The sequence below is a fragment of the Diabrotica undecimpunctata genome, chromosome 5 (assembly GCF_040954645.1).
Source record: "Diabrotica undecimpunctata isolate CICGRU chromosome 5, icDiaUnde3, whole genome shotgun sequence".
Taxonomy (NCBI): domain Eukaryota; kingdom Metazoa; phylum Arthropoda; class Insecta; order Coleoptera; family Chrysomelidae; genus Diabrotica; species Diabrotica undecimpunctata.
Genome location: NC_092807.1, coordinates 107,968,235 through 107,985,400, shown reverse-complemented (window position 1 = coordinate 107,985,400; position 17,166 = coordinate 107,968,235). Strand labels below are relative to the sequence as shown.

The 17,166-nt window shown below is 35.5% G+C and overlaps 1 protein-coding gene across 2 annotated transcripts in view; it reads right to left on the bottom strand.

Moving 5' to 3' along the window:
• Positions 1 to 17,166, bottom strand: part of st (ATP-binding cassette transporter scarlet) — an 80,694-nt gene that overhangs the window by 32,573 nt on the left and 30,955 nt on the right. For both annotated transcript variants that reach the window (XM_072532540.1, XM_072532539.1), the window contains 4 exons: positions 6,116 to 6,308; positions 3,735 to 3,763; positions 3,574 to 3,679; positions 1,526 to 1,753 (listed from right to left, as the gene is read on the bottom strand). In XM_072532540.1, the coding sequence (XP_072388641.1) occupies positions 1,526 to 1,753; positions 3,574 to 3,679; positions 3,735 to 3,763; positions 6,116 to 6,308 (556 nt within the window). The remainder of the gene's footprint in view (positions 1 to 1,525; positions 1,754 to 3,573; positions 3,680 to 3,734; positions 3,764 to 6,115; positions 6,309 to 17,166) is intronic.

Sequence of the window (17,166 nt, the reverse complement as noted above, 5' to 3'; positions counted from 1 at the left end):
CTTTATCTTCTTGGTGCATGTAATTTTACATTCTGTATAATCAAATCTCTTCTTCGACTGTTCGATTCACGTTCCCAGAACTTAGAACACAATTGCATCCTTTCTTCTTCACTTAAATTTTCTGTGTAGTTAAATCTGCAACGAGAACAGTTTATAAGCTTCGGAGTTTTGATTGGAATCCTCCTTCTTTTGTAATATAGAATTTACCCAGGTTCCTGCGTTTTTTTTTTATTAAATAACGCTTTCACTAAGACTTATCTCCTTTACTCCATCGACTTCTTTTTCTGCGTGTGTCTTGCACTTCTACAAAAAAATTAAGTTAGGTATCTTTCATTTATTAAAAAATCATGCTACCGTTGTAAACGGTAAAATCAGCGTCTTCCTCTTTATTCAGTGGATTAAAATTTTTGTTATCGTCGCTGTTGACATTAAGTTGATACTCTTGTACAATGTCTATTTGATCACCTTGTATAAATGTTGTTGGTTGGTTCAATAGTATCAAAACTATTTTGTATTTTGTTATCCGATAGTATTACTATTTTATTTTAGATTATAATACGTCTTTGTTTACTACTGTATGAAGCACAAGGCAAGCTACTTGTACTTGAAATCTTCGATATTGTTATCCGCTGTCCGATTAATTAACGAGGAACAACCATGGTGATCATTTTCTAAAACGGGATTTTTCGAAGACGACGGTGTACTGTTTATTATTGTTTCTTCTACCTACAAACACAAATACAAACTATTTTAAAACTAAGTCTACCAATCTCCTATCTTCATACTCGTTTTGGTAAGGCAAGGTTAGCAATGCGTTTTCCCCTATTTTTTATTAGCACTCCACTAAACTATAAAACAATTACGTAAAAAATAATTTACAAAATATTTTTGACTGACAACAATTACAATCTACACAAATCAATTGCCAACACGTGCTCACACTAACTGATACTAGGATCTGTCGCATCGTAATCAGGCAAACATCATTACGTCTAGTTAGTGACTGCTTATAATAATGTTAGATAATCATATAATAGTGTTTATTAGATCGCTTCCATCAGGAGTTCCATATAGTGGAACTCTAGGGGTAGTTTACGTCCTGCATGGGGTTGACGGGTCCTGTTGCACTGGATACTCATAATTACTTTATTGGTTCTCTAAGTACAATAATAGAAAGAATACCCAGTTGACAGATGACAACACTAGCTTCGACTGTTCGCTCTTAATTCTTAATGATAATGATCTACTCTGCTACCATATATACATATATAAAATAGTTATAAGCCATGCAGAAAGCTGTACTCCTCGCGACGTCCAGATGTGTACGAAAATTTTTGGGAGATACTCTAGCATACCGAGTCACCTAGGGCTCGATAACATGGAAAAAGTCTCACCAGAGCTCAATCCTTTTGATACCGTAGGTATCTGGGATGAGTGAATTTTCCCCTTAGAGAGAGTGTGAGCCGTATGGCTAAATCTGTATAATAATAATTATAAACTGACATTAATTTATTTCCGTACTTACCAATGACAAAATTCTTGATAAATAGTAAGTCGCAGGATGGTATAAACCAGACTTGTATTCCCTTAAAAATAAGGGTAAGTAAGATGGAAATTGATGCAGCACACTGTACATGGGATTAAATGTATTTTCGCTAACAAACATAAAGATTATTCCTGTCACAGATTGTACACCATTCTGTGTTAAAGCATCTGTCCCAAGATAACAGAATCCGACTATGAAACCAATCAGCTGAAAATAATAAGAGCTTAAATTGTTGAATATTAATACACTTCTTTTTTTTTGTTATAAGACTTTCTCTTTGGTAGTACGTTTGGTGAAACAGACTTTTATTAGTGGAAACTACAACCTATACATAATTCACAAATGTACGTAGATGTAGAATGTTTGATATTTGAAACGAAACTGGTAGAGAAGTGATTGCATTTCGCTTAGTCAGAGTAAATCGGCTAAGCGATAAACGCGACAGAATTGCATAAGGAATTAGGTAAGTCTAACCATAACTAAATTAATAATAAAGCGATTGCAGCGGAATATCTTTGGTAAATTTTGTCCAATTAACCTCAAATTCAACAAGAGTCTTCAAAAAGATAAAGAGAAATGTATATACTAAGTGTAAACAATCTACGACTTGTACTTTATGATTTGCTGAGTGTTTCCATACAGGCAGACGAATAGGAATTGACAGAATTTCAAGAAGGATCTATCTAATCCTTAGTAGTCTCTTGACGTTGAGTTCGTACTTGCTTAAGTAGTTGTTCTGATATAATAAGTTAATTTGAAATTAATGTGGGAGTGAGACAGGGTTAACCATTTAGTTCTCAAAGCGAGTATTCGAGAAGCCAATGTAACTGACCATGTCAGCTTAAATAATGTAGCTGTAGCTAAAGAGAACTTAAAATCAAACATCTTTGTGCGAGTGGATACCTTCACGTACTTGGGTAAAGAAATCAATCCAGGGAATTATATTGGGAGCGAAATAAATGATATCTCCAGTGGAAACTATGCATACTATCTAAGTAAAAGATTGATAGCGTCCAAATTATTAAATAAACAAATCAAAATAATCATTTAGAGAAACCTAATTAGATCTATAACAACATACGAATGTGAGACCTGGATTATGAAAAAAAATATATAGAACAACTTAGGATATTTGAGAAAGAGTATTAAAGGTTTTTTTTTTGAACAGAATTTACGATCAGTGTATCCTCCCTATACTCACGTATGGTTCACGGACGTGGACACTCACCAAGTCCAATATGGATAAAATAGTAAAAGCACAAAGAACGATGGAAAGATCAATGCTCGGGGTGAGACTTATAGACAAAAAAGCAAAAAAATGGATTAAAAAACAAAGAAATGGAGCTTCGCAGGACACAATGCCCGAATGCAGGATAAGAGATGGAACCACGAAATACAACAGTGGAGGCCATTTTTAGGAAAGAGAAGCAGAGGAAGACCACAAATGAGATGGGCTGATGATATTAAGAAGATCGGAGGACACAACTGGAGCAAGTGGCGCAAAATAGAAGACACTGGATTGATTTATAGGAGGCCTATGTCCAAAGTTGGATTACTTAAGGATGAAGAAGAAAAACAATTAAAGGTTTTGAAAAAAGTGTATGTTCCAGTGTAATACGACGGTAGTACATGGAAAATAAGAATAAAAACGAGATTAATGAAATAAATTAAAGATAATCACATTTATTGTACGATTTGTAAAAAATCAGAGGCTGATATGTCTAAAGATGAAAAGACACGGAAAAGTTAGAAAAATGGTGCAATGGAAACAGACATACGAAAGGAAGGAAAAACTAAAAACAAATTATGAGGCAATGTAAAGGAAGGACACACAAGATATCTGAATAGAGGAGAGTAGCTAAACAGGAAACGACTTACTTAAGGTTAAAAAGCCAAAAGAAGGGGAGGAAGCATGTAGTTTTTTATCACAGCTGGATTTATGAGTCTTCCCATACATTGTATTAAGAAAATGCGCTCAGTACTTACACTTTCTACAGAAAAATTAACATTATTTAATATTTGCTTACCATTCTTTGTGCCATTTTCATTGCCTCCAATGACGGGTCTCTATAAATCTCCAAAATCCATCTGTACGTTAACCAAAACAATTTTGGCAACCAACGAATTTCTTTGCTAAAAACAATATTTTTTTGTAAGATGTGTTTTTTTTATTTAACAGTTTACTTACAAATTCTGACGCAATTCAAATTTTCTTTGCTTAAACAAAAACAGAATTAAATTTCCTGTATATTTTATAAAAATTATATATATATATATATATATATATATATATATATATATATATAGTGTACGTATATATACTACATATATTGTAAAGTCACAAAGACTAAACGGGCTTAGTCACCTAGAAAGAATGCTAGATAATCGAGCTGTAAAAGTAGTCCAGAGATGAAAGCCCCAAGACAACAGAACAAGAGGAAGGCCCCGTAAAAGACTGATAGACGACGTAGAGAGGGATCTTAAAACCATGAACATCAGGCAGTGGCGAAGGAAAGTATCCGACAGGGCAGAATGGAAGAACATTGTTAAGCAGGCCAAGACTCACAAAGGGTTGTGGCGCCATTAGAAGAAGAATATATATACTATATATAGCATATAAAGATCGTGCAAGTATGTTGTATAACACTACGGAATCTCGTTTAAATGTTGGGCTATTATAGTAAAATTCTCAAGTATATAATCTACAAGTTAGACTTATATGACGGTCATTATGATAACAGACCAACAGATTCTGTTATTTGCAAAAAGTAACCCTACGCAAATGGCTATAATTAAGCTGCTGAGTGGAATTCCTAACATCAAAATAGCTAAATCTAACAGCATACCAATTACATCTTATTCTCGAAGCCCAAAGACAAGACACCGCTTCTAAATCAGAGTCATCTAATTTACTACCAACTTTCTTGCCTCGAATGTGATGAACAGTATATAGTGCAAACATCGCAGTGGTTAAAAGAAAGAATAACGTAGCACATAAGTAATTGCAAAACAGTGTCCTGAGCCCCCAGACACTACACTGCTCACTAATTACTGAACTACTGCTACTGAGGACAGCGGACGGTTCATTTATACCGTAGAGGATGACGTAGTTGGATGAGGGTTGGGATCGAAGACTCCTTACGGCGGGATTTTGATTGAAAGGTGGATTTATAGAAGCGGATGGGGGCTATGGTTCTGGAGTTTTCAAAATGTGTTGACCTAGAGCTAAAACTGAATCGGACTTCGGCGAAAATCGGCGAACAAAAACGGAATGTTTATAAATCCTGTTTTGGATTCTTCGATTTTTTTGGCCTACATAAGATCGGGTGCAGTCTGCACAAAGAATTTCATAAAGTTGGTGTTGTTTATTTGGAATGCTGTCTTTAATTGATTGGACAAGAAATAACAGTTTTTGTTGAGCTGTATGATAAGTGTTGGTGCAAGTAACAATAGGTGTGGGTGGTTTTCCATAAACAGAGTGATAAAAACCTTGGGACTGGTTTTTCTTTATGATAAAGTCGCGAATTGGTACGAATGAATCAGTTCACATCTCCATCGTAAACTGGATACTAAGATGTATATTATTCAATGTATCCTCAACATATCGTAGCCAATATGTGGGTTTGAAAATTGATGTGGATAGGGCTTGATTTTCGAAGTCTTCCATAAAAATATTGACAATTACTGGAAATAGTTGGAAGCCCATTGGAGCACCGTTTATTTGTGTGCAGAATGTTTAATAAGAAGAAATTTGCTAGATTCTATATTTAGATTCCAAAATGTTTAGAGTTTTGTCTATAGGAATGTTTGTAAAGAGTGAAACGATGTCGAAACGTACTAGAATGTCTGACGGTGACATAGGGTATTGTTTAAGTAGTTAGATAAAATGAAAAGAATTTTTGACTGAAGGATGAAGCATTTTCGGCGAAAGAGTCTTGGCCAAGCACTTGGTCAACTAACCGCAAATTAACCACGGACGGTAAACTATATTTTAAAACATAAACTACGAAATTCCGATATAATTTCTGCTCTGGTCCAACATTAGTCAAATAGGTCTAAAAAGACTTTAAAACTTTCAGAATCATTGCTTCCATCCGTTTTTATAAACGGATGACTGTCCCTGAAAGTTCCGTATGTTGGGATGATTGGAATGACGCTCTGATTCTCTCAATAAAAAAATAACGGCAGACGGCTATCTTCAACATGGAAACTTTTTCTCAAGCAAAATGAATCATCATCCGTTTCTTCCACTAGTTCACCTTTCAAAGTTAATAATGCTTGTGCCTACTCCGCGCCACTTCAGCCAATCAGTTCGTCATCGGCAGTAGTACTGTGAACAGTGAACTGTGTAGTACTGTGTAGGAGACTGAAGTACCGAAATTTCAAATGAGGACTTCAGAGATTTAGTAGAAATCTGTGAGTAGCAAAATTCAACGCGATCCAAACCGGAAATTAAGAAAGTTTAATATTACTTTCTCTACTGATATTAATCTTAGTTATTAGTTTGTTAAAATTTCTCATTAGTTTTTTAAATATAGTTATCAAAGTAAATCTGTATTTAAAACTTACTATTGCTATTCTGCCCATATGAAGTTCGTATTGTACTACAATTTCGACTTCTTTTGCTTCATCACTAACAGCAAATTGGTCACATATTCTTTTAACTGTTTGCCTACAGTTGTCTTCGTAACCTGGAGTTGTGGATAGAGTCTTAATATAAAAATCAGCAGGGTTGTAAGATGTTGGACATACATAACCCATCCTAAAAGTGTTCATTGAATATATACCTTACTGTATGTTTACCAATATAATATAAAGATACAGTGGGTGATCACAATATTAGAGTCACCTAGTAAAATTCAATTTTTTTTAAAAAAGGGTATATAATTGAGCTGTATAATATAGTAATGCGTTTGTTTTCATTTAATTATCTTATAACACTTTATAAAAGTACAATAAATAGTCTGGCAACAGTGTCAACACAGCGGGCGTGGCAATATGTGACTCAGGTAATATTATTGGTCAGTGCTGTCCAGCCTTGCTTGCAACTCGTGTGCATATGATTTTGTATTCTTGGTGTTTAGAGTTATAATAAATAGTTTCCATTGCTCTCCAGTGATATTTTGACAATCGTATACTATTTTTTGTGAATTTAGCAAACATTGCATGTTCGTTACACCGGTGGTACACGAACATCATGGGAAAAGTCAAAGACATCTCACCAAGGACAACAGCGGAAATAAAAACTTTATTATTGAACACTAATCACTCTAACAGAAAAATAGCCATTTTTAAAGTTTAAAGTGCAACTGTGAACCGTATAAAGAAAAAACTTAACTAAAATTTGGATTTTACCCCACGGCGCAAACAAAAATGTGGTCGAAAAAAAAACCACGAGACAAATGTTGCGAATATCGTTGAGAGATAAAAAGAGGAACGAGTGGATAAGATGCAAAACCGAAACAACAGACGCTGTCGAACATTCATTGAAATTAAAATGGAAATGGGCTGGGCATAACGAAAGATATCAGGATGGAAGATGGAATAAAGAAATTGGCCGTTGGAGACCATATATGTACTGCAAAAAGGTCAAGAGGTCGACCGCAAATGAGATGGAAAGATGACATTGAGCAAAACGCAGGTCCAATATGGAAAGGACAAACAGAAGACAGAGACAAATGGGAGAGGCCTATATTCAACACATAAATAGATTTTGGGCTATAGATAGATAGAAACTTTATAAGGTTCTAAATCGCACTAAAACAGAATTAAGCACAAAATATGTTTTGTAGCTTAATTACATACCATTATTAAACAAAAAGTAAAATTTTATGGGCTGACTCTAATAATTTGATCACCCACTGTACATCTTCGCTGCAGCTGTAAAACCCGACAAATATTTTTTAGAGTAATTAAGTTAAAATTTAATAGTTTTTAAAAATAAGTTGTTTTGTACAATTTTATTTGGCAGGTTTTATAGAAACAACGATGATAATTAAGGTCGTTCAAACACGTACAGTAAAATTACATATGTGATTCCTAAATAAAAACTTATTGCCTGAAAAGTGGTAAGGAGTAGATCCAAACATTCAAAAGTTGAACGGAAGATTTCAAATCCGCGTCGTCAGAAAGATTTGCAATATCTCCGTTAATAATGGTCCAACTTAAATGTTTCTTTTTAATTTGCAGTATCGTATAAAAATAATACTATCCACATGACCTTTTTAAAAGAAATACTCAATAATTTGTTATAAATAAGTTTTTTTCTAGGATTGTGATAATAAAAATTCGCACCAAAAATAACCGCTAAACAAATTTTTATATTAAAAAATTAACAAAATAGAACTGAATTAACATTACAAATTTGTTAAGAAACAAAAACTTGGTACAATAATCTAATATAATGTTGCATGTAATTGTATTACATATATAAGTTTTTATTATTTTAGACTTAGAAATTTGAAGCAAAAAGAAATATATTTAATAAAAATTTACAATTTTTTTTTCAGGCGGTTCACTCATCTCACTAAAGCATGATCATTATAATTTTCAATTACGTACAATTATTAATTCATTGTCATCAATATTTTTATCAGTACATATTATATAATCATAATATCAACTATATCATCATGATTGCCATTATAATTTAATTCTACACTCTAAGTTATTATCGCAAGTTTTCCCGTGGCAATCAATACACAGTTTTAAGCATTTTAAGTCGTTTTTGCGCCACCCACATTTTTTTTGCAGTTACCTGGAGGAGAACACGATTATTTTATAATTATTTCTGCAGGATAAAGTGGTTCTAAAGAGTGTACTGGTTAAATTTTCAAGCTGAATTGCTATTGATAATATACACGCAAAATATGTTGCAGACCGTCCAGTTTAGATGTTTTTCCAAACTTCTCGAAGACCGATGTTATATATTTTCTAGTAGCTTTGTTGCTATACACATTAATTGCAAATAAATATGTCACAGTCACAAAATTGACATCAGTCTCTCTTTACATTCTGTTCCTTTCTACTATCCATCTGCTGCACTCTAACATTGTATGTTTCCGAGTGTTTGCAGTGTAGGTGTTCATCTGTTTCAGCCTTTCTAAACCTAGAGAGGTAGGCCCTAAAACACCCACCTGCAATAGGAAATAATCCAGTCGCCTGGGGCCACAATCCACCCAATCTCTTATGTTCGGGATCACTATCTTTGTCTAGGTGCCACATCTTCCGTGTTAAATGAAATCGTAGGCTTCCACGGCCAGAGTCAGAATTATAGTTTATTCGTCTTTCGGGTTTGGACCGTGTCATTTGTGAGTGACCGAAAAGTGGGTTCATCTCGACGTTTCGCTACAATTGTATGTAGCTTCTTCAGGAGAACAAAAAGAAAACAAAAGACAGGAAGATGGGTAGTTAGCAACGGTAACTCAGTTACTCAACGCAACCAGAGGCGAATACTAACTACCAAGATGGGCATTTGGTCACAGTAACTCAACTACTTAACGCAGCCAGAGGTGAAAACCAAATGCCAGAACAGGGATTCACGTCCAACAGCTCAGAACACTAACGCGTCGAGAGGCGGGGAGTGAATCCGACGATTACTCCGCTACCGCTCTATTTATAGTCGCGGTGACCTGTCGTGTCGGGACGTATCGGCACACTCCGTGGCGCGAACGTCAAGAAGCGCGCGCTGGCCAATCATGTGGCTGCATCGTGGTAGCGGAACCGGACGGCGGCTCTAGACTGAGATTCCAGATGGGAGACAAGTAGTATCCTTCCTCTCGATTGATATTATATGGATTTTTTCGGATCTCTAGAGATTCGCGGATTTTCCTGGAATAAAAGAAGGGGCTCTTAGAAATAATATGGGTTTTTTCGAACAATATGGAATGACCGGTTTCTTGAGAGTGTTCTGCAACTGCAGAATGGGAGAAAAGACCTGATCGAATGCATCGTTGATGCTCTTGAATCCGAGTTTTGACGGAACGACCAGTTTCGCCAATATACACTTGTCCACATGAACAAGGAATAGAATAGACACCACAGGAAGATAGGGGCGGTAATGGGTCCTTAGGAGAGGGTAGATATTGTGAGATTTTCTTGGGTGGTCGAAAAGTAGTCCTGATACCTTCTTTGCGAAGAATTTTGCCAATCCTATCAGTGACACTTCGAATATACGGAAGAAAAGCCACAGGAGTATTACCCGAAGATTCTGAATTTGTCGTCCTAGGGTGTAAAGGGGGATGTAGATGTCGGTGTGTAATATTTTGAATTGTGGACTTGGAGTAACCGTTGGCGACAAGGGTTTTTTGCAGATGGCCAAGTTCTTCTCTAAGGTTGTCAGGATCAGAAATCGAAATGGCCCGATGGATGAGAGAGTTGATCACAGAATTCTTTTGGGCAGGATGGTGGTGTGATGAAGCATGTAGGTAACGATTCGTGTGAGTCTTTTTTCTATAAACAGAGTGACCCAATCGGTCATTGGGCTTGGAGGTGACTAACACATCGAGAAAGGGAAGGGACCGATTATTTTCTACTTCCATTGTGAATTTCATACTCGGATGTTGTGAGTTAAGATGATCTAGGAAGGGAGAAAGGGTATGTTGACCATGGGGCCAGATGATAAATGTATCATCAACGTAGCGGAACCAGACTTTTGGTTTTAAGGGGTAAGATTCTAGGGCTAAAGACTCAAAGGCTTCCATGAAAATGTCAGCAATGACAGGGGAAAGGGGTGAACCCATTGGTGTTCCAGATATTTGTTTGTAGAAATTGCCTCTAAAAGAAAAATATGTTGAAAGGAGGCATTTTTCCGCAAAAATGCAGATGCATTCAAAGATGCATTCGATCAGGTCTTTTCTCCCATTCTGCAGTTGCAGAACACTGCCAAGAAACCGGTCATTCCATATTGTTCGAAAAAACCCATATTATTAGCTACATACAATTACATTACAAGCTACATACAATTGTAGCGAAACGTCGAGATGAACCCACTTTTGGGTCACTCACAAATGACACGGTCCAAACCTGGAAGACGAATAAACTATAATCTTCCGTGTTGTTATATTCTTCTTGCTATCTTTCAATTGGCCTTTCCCTTTTCTGTCTTCCTTCGGTCATAGTAAGGTTTAGGTCTCTTCCCTCACACAGTTTTTTCTTTCCACTGCCAACACATGCAGCGGAACACATCCAGTGATAGCCCATAAGGCTGCAGCAAACACACTCCTGTAGGCGCATGCCACTTGCAACAGACTTGTGCTGTCCACTCACGTCATGAGCCTTCTACCGTTATTTCTACCGCCTCACTTCAAACTGGTGCCGCGTAGAGAACGATTAACTGCACAACACCGTCTAAGGCTCTTCTCCTTTCGGATTTGGGTTCCCCAATGTTAAACATCACCATCCCCAACGCAGCCGTACTATTTGCAAGCTTCCGGGTAACTTTCCATTATACTGCAACGTCACTCCCAGGTACTTAACGTATTTCTTGGGTGTTAGACACGCCCCCACACATTGTAATTCCACACTTTGCCTATTCCTTTTCCCTGTCAGAACGATGGCTTCAGTTTTCTTTGCCGTGAGTTTTCGTCCGTGCTGTGTCATCCATTTTTCAAACGCCGCCTTCGTTCAGGACCCGGTATTTGAGAGATCTGGTTCATCCCGCGCTACTACCAACACAGCCAGGTCATCCGCGAATGCGAGGTGAGTTGTACTCTCTCCGTGTTCACAGTCCATAACCCCGTCAAACACCTGGTTCTCACGTTCTGTCACGTCGACGGTCGTACCCTTCTTCACCATAATCTTTAGCCAGATACTCTGCCACAACATTCATTAGGTAACCAGGACATGTACACTCCTCCATTGCCTTCGTTACCTCGTTCCACTGCAGCCTATTGGATTCCGTAAGAGAGAATCTGGATTCATCGGAAAACAATACACGACTCCAATCCTGTATTGTCCAAGTCAAGTGTTCTCGTGCAAAATTTAATCTGACAATTTAGTATTCAAAAGAAATAGGTGGTCCATTTACTGTAGTTCGAGAAGATAAACCAGCAGCATAAAGCTGCCTCCTAACTGTCCATTCACTTACGTTTACATTGCTTATGTCTTGCAGATGATGTAGAAGGAAAAGTAGTCGTTCGGTTTCTCAAAGTACTAGAAACGACAAAGCAGTCACTCCAGCTGTCCTATTGCTAATAAAGAATTCTTTAGCAATATACTGTGCTGTCGCCATACTCTTTGCTCACTCGAGAAACTTACACCAACGTTTCTCGCAGTTTCGCGGTAACCGTGGCCATCTTCTAACACCGCCACAAGAAAACTAATGCTCATTGCGCATTACACTGACGGTGACAACATTACAAAAACAATTTATAATTTACGTTAAAACCACAGAAACAAAAACTATGCTGATAAAGGTTTAAAGGAATTAGGGTAAGGGGCTCTCATTATCTTAAACGCTTGTTGAAATAGCAACAACAACAATTTTTTTAAGCTATCCATTAGTGAACTATGTTACAAATGAAAAAAGTTAAAAGAGATTAATAATTTCTAAAATAAATTCAAATTATGGGGTGACCCTAATTTTATGCTTGGCAGTAAATTATAAAAAGTTACTGTATTAAATTAAGTGTTATTAAAAGCTACTGGTATTATTTTAAGATACTTTTATATTATACTTTCTTATACCGTATGTATATTTTCTAAAATATATGCATAGTTTCTCTTTCTTTTGCATATTGCGATATGAAATACATTAATATCTGAAAACTTAAATAATTTAATTACAATTTAAAAATGAATTTAAAGTGCTCCATTTTAGTTTAAATTGATTACCTAATAGTATTACTTTTAAAAGCTTTTTATTAATATAGACTTCCATTGGATATTATTTTTAATTTTTTCCAATGTATATAGTAGATTTGTATTTGTCGTCCAACTTTATTAGATTGGAACCGAATCATTCAAATTCAAAAGCTAATATAATTATTTAGGTACATTTTCCTCCATATCATAGATAATATTAGTTAGTTTAAAAGCTTTTAAAAAAAGTTTTTAAAGCTTTGATATTATATATATATATATATATATATATATATATATATATATTGTTATGATTCATTTTATCAGCCAATAAAAACAGAAAAATAAAAATTAATAAATAGACCATTTAAATAAATTTTCAAGACATCCTAGTCTACGTTTTTTCACCACTTTTGTTATTATAGGGTTAGCATACAAATGATACACTTCTGCATTAGTTCGTCTTCTCCATTCTCCCTCTACTACTTTTCCACCAAATATTCTGCGAAGTATCTTTCTTTCCCATGCTTCCAATGTGTTTTGTACGGTTTTGTTCATAGTCCATGTCTCGGCAGCGTATAGCATTGTGGGTTTAATTAAAGTTTTGTATACTCTTGTATCTGTATACTGTGCTGTGAAAACCAGTGGAACAAAATTGGCATATGCAGTGATTCACTGTCAGTATTACACTCCTTGCAAAACTTTAAATTCACGATAAATAGCAATATATTCATATTAGAAATTTTTCAACAGTTACTAAAACTATCAGATCCATATGGTACTAAGTTTCTATGGGTTAAGGGACACTCAGATATTGTTGGCAATACTATTGCTGATTCTATAGCTAAAAATCCATTACAGCACCCATATATGGTGATAGAAGAATTTAACACATGTGACCTACTTGCCTATACCAAACAACATATTAAATTTAAATGGGACAGACAATGGATTTAGTTTGGTGAAAGCAGGGGCACTAATTTATACAAATTACAACCAACAGTAGATGTAAAACAATTTTACAAAGATGTCACACTAAGCAGAAACACAGTGTCAACTGTCTTAAGATTAAAAGTAAATCATGGATGTTTTCCGAAACATCTACACAAAATAGGAGTTCTCCCAACAGACCGATGTGAGTGTGGGACTAGTATAGCTGATTTAAATCACATATTCTTCAACTGCCCCCTACATCGTAATACAAGTACGTGGCTGCTAAAAGAATTAATAAAAGAGGGTTTAAGTACACCATTAAACGTAAATCTTCTATTAAGTGAAGACAATATAAAAATCTTTAAAATAATTATGATATTTCTTGTAAAAATTAAATTAAAGGTATGAGTATAAAATTGATCGTATGCATGAATATTTCCTTTGTATGTTTACCATATATGTTGCCCACCTACCTAACCGTGGTTTATGTCTTGTTTGTTACAATAAAGCTGCTCTGATGAATCCCTGAGCGTGAAAAGTGTCCTCCTTGTACAATCCTGTATGAATGAATACTACTATCTGTATGTAATTACGTGGCTAAAGGTTTCAAGCCAAAGCCATTAAAATAAATAAATTAAAAAAAAAAAGTATACTCTTATTTTTGTATTACGAGATATATCTTTGGCCTTAATTATTTTGCTCATGGCTCCAGCACACCTGTTACTCTTGGTCAGTCTCAGGTTGATCTCAGTTTCTTCCTTACATGTCTCATCAATAAGAGTACCTAACTACATATATTCATCCACCTTCTCGAATTCTACAACTGATCCATTCTTCACCTCCAATTTAAAGGATCCCCTCTGGCTTATTCCTTTTTTGCTCGAGATCTCCTTGTACTTCGATTTATTAATATTAACTTTCAGTCCTATTTTAGAGCTTTCCCGAATCAGTCTTTTTATTATATTTGATAGTTCTTTTTCATTTCTTGCAATGAGAACCACATCATCAGCGTATGCTAAGCATTGGTGCTCCTTGTATAAAATAGTTCCAGACCTATTTATCCCACTAATCCTTACAATTTTTTCTAGAACCATATTGAATAGTAATGTAGACAACGGGTCTCCTTGGCGAACACCTTTTTTCACTTCGAATTATTCTGAGACTGTACCGTTGCATCTCACAGCACAAATGGTTTGTCGACTTGTCATTTTTACCAATCTTATTATTTTTTTGGCACTTGGAATTCTTTTAGTGTTCCTATTAACTTGTTTCTGTCTATTGTATCGTAGGCAGCTTTGTAATCAATAAAAAGTACTTGTGCTGAAATGTTGTATTCATAGCAATTGGTCAGGATTTGTTTTAGCATAAAAATTTGATCGGCTGTTGATCTTCCTTTCCGAAATCCTCCCTGGTATTCTCCTAGATTCTTCTCTATATATATTTCTAATCGTTTTTTAATTAGTATGGCGAGTACTTTATACATTACTTCTAATAAGGATATTCCTCTATAGTTTGCGCATTCAGTTCTATCTCCCTTTTTGTGTATAGGAATTATAATCGACTTATTCCATTCTTGAGACATTTCTTCGGCATCCCATACTTCTAGTATTAGCTCAACAAGTTTGTTTATTAAGACCTCTCCTCCATATTTTATGTTCTCTGCCACAATGCCGCTCTCCCCGGGACTTTTTTGGTTTTTCATATCTTTTATTATTTCTTCAATTTCTTCTCCTGTGGGCTTTGATATTTCTTCTATTACTATTTGAGGTCTAGGAACATAACAATTTTCTTCAGTAGTCACTTCGTCATTTAGTATCTCTTCGAAATATTCTTTCCACCTTTCACATATTTGGTCTTCATCCACTATCAGGTTTCCTTGCTTATCTTTTACATTCATCGTTCTTCCCTGGTACCTAGTTCAAGATATCCTGGTAAACAAAATTTATGTATTAGATTAAGATTTAAGTTTGCGCATTCAGTTCTATCTCCCTTTTTGTGTATAGGAATTATAATCGACTTATTCCATTCTTGAGACATTTCTTCGGCATCCCATACTTCTAGTATTAGCTCAACAAGTTTGTTTATTAAGACCTCTCCTCCATATTTTATGTTCTCTGCCACAATGCCGCTCTCCCCGGGACTTTTTTGGTTTTTCATATCTTTTATTATTTCTTCAATTTCTTCTCCTGTGGGCTTTGATATTTCTTCTATTACTATTTGAGGTCTAGGAACATAACAATTTTCTTCAGTAGTCACTTCGTCATTTAGTATCTCTTCGAAATATTCTTTCCACCTTTCACATATTTGGTCTTCATCCACTATCAGGTTTCCTTGCTTATCTTTTACATTCATCGTTCTTCCCTGGTACCTAGTTCAAGATATCCTGGTAAACAAAATTTATGTATTAGATTAAGATAAGATTATATTAACAAAAAGTTTTGACTGTCAACAACTGATTTTTAAACAGTCGCAGGTAAAATCTTTTTATATAGAATTAGAAAGTCCATGCTCATTATAATCTTTTCATTGTTTGTATATGACCTAGGATTAAGATATTGTAGTTAACCTTTTGTTATAGAAATGAATTATGTAACCAAAGTGAAAGCCAAGTTTAAAGCAAAAATTTTAGTTTCTCTGGAAACAGTAATGGGGTTTTTTCTTAATGATTGTAAACAAAATAAAGCTTTATGACTGGGCAGTTTTTGTTTGAATGGGAGAATTGATAGTTTGATATATGAGAGAAAGACAGTTATCATTGGATCATCGAATGGAAAGGTCGTGTCTCGATAGGGGGTGTGTTCGTGAGTTTGGATACCGGCATTGTGAAGGAAGTTAGCAGAATTGCGGAAGGAGATTACAAGTAGATGAAAAGATATCCTTGGATCTAAAGTGGGCAGTTTCTGTAATTTGTAGGAAATAGTTTGGCGGCACCAAGTTTACAGAAATAGGTCCTTGTGTCATTGAGTAGCTGAGTATTTTGGAGAATTAAATTTAAAGTGTAAATTGTTGGAGAATAAAGTCAGGTGTTTCGTACAGTCACTGCAGGAGGATTGCAGATACAAAAAGAAGAAAGCCGAGGCGAATAGTGGCAGATCACATTGCTGTGGAGCGTGGACGATTCTGGGTGTGGTCCAAATACAATCTACGAAAGAAAGGTCAGTGATTTTCTCTTCAGAATTAAAAATTTTGTAACTGTGAATGAGGTTTGTTGACATCATTGTCGCTACCATTTTAACTCAAGAGTAGACTTCATTTTTAAAATGTTTAAAAGTTTTGTTTTTGCAATAAAGTATTTTATAAACAACTTCTAGCCAATAACCGTTTGCAAAGAGAATTAAGATTAGTTATTAGTTCAATTTTTAACCAGTGCGTTTTACCGGTTCTTACATATGATGTAGAAACACTGACTCTGACAAAAAGAACAATAGAAAAAATAAGAGTTACACAACGCGCTATGGAAAGATCAATATTAGGTATTACCATCAGAGATAAAGTACCAAACCTAGAAATAAGAAGAAGAACATGAGTCACAGATGCAGTGGAAAAAATAGCCATGGCTAAATGGGCTTGGGCCGGACATGTTGCCAGATTAACGGATGATAGATGGACCAGAAAGATTCTGGAATGGCTACCAAGGCAAGAGGCATATCGAAGCAGAGGACGACCAACGAATAGATGGACGGATGATATCAAACGCATCACCACGAACTGGATACAAGAAGCACAACATAGGAATAGATGGAAAATTTTACGGGAGACCTACGTTCAGCAGTGGACAAATATAGGCAAATTGATAATTAGTTTAATTCTAAAAGAACTCATCCCTGTTTTGACTCATGTTTCAGAAAATAAAGGAAAATGAAGGATTGAGGGCAAGGGAGGCATTG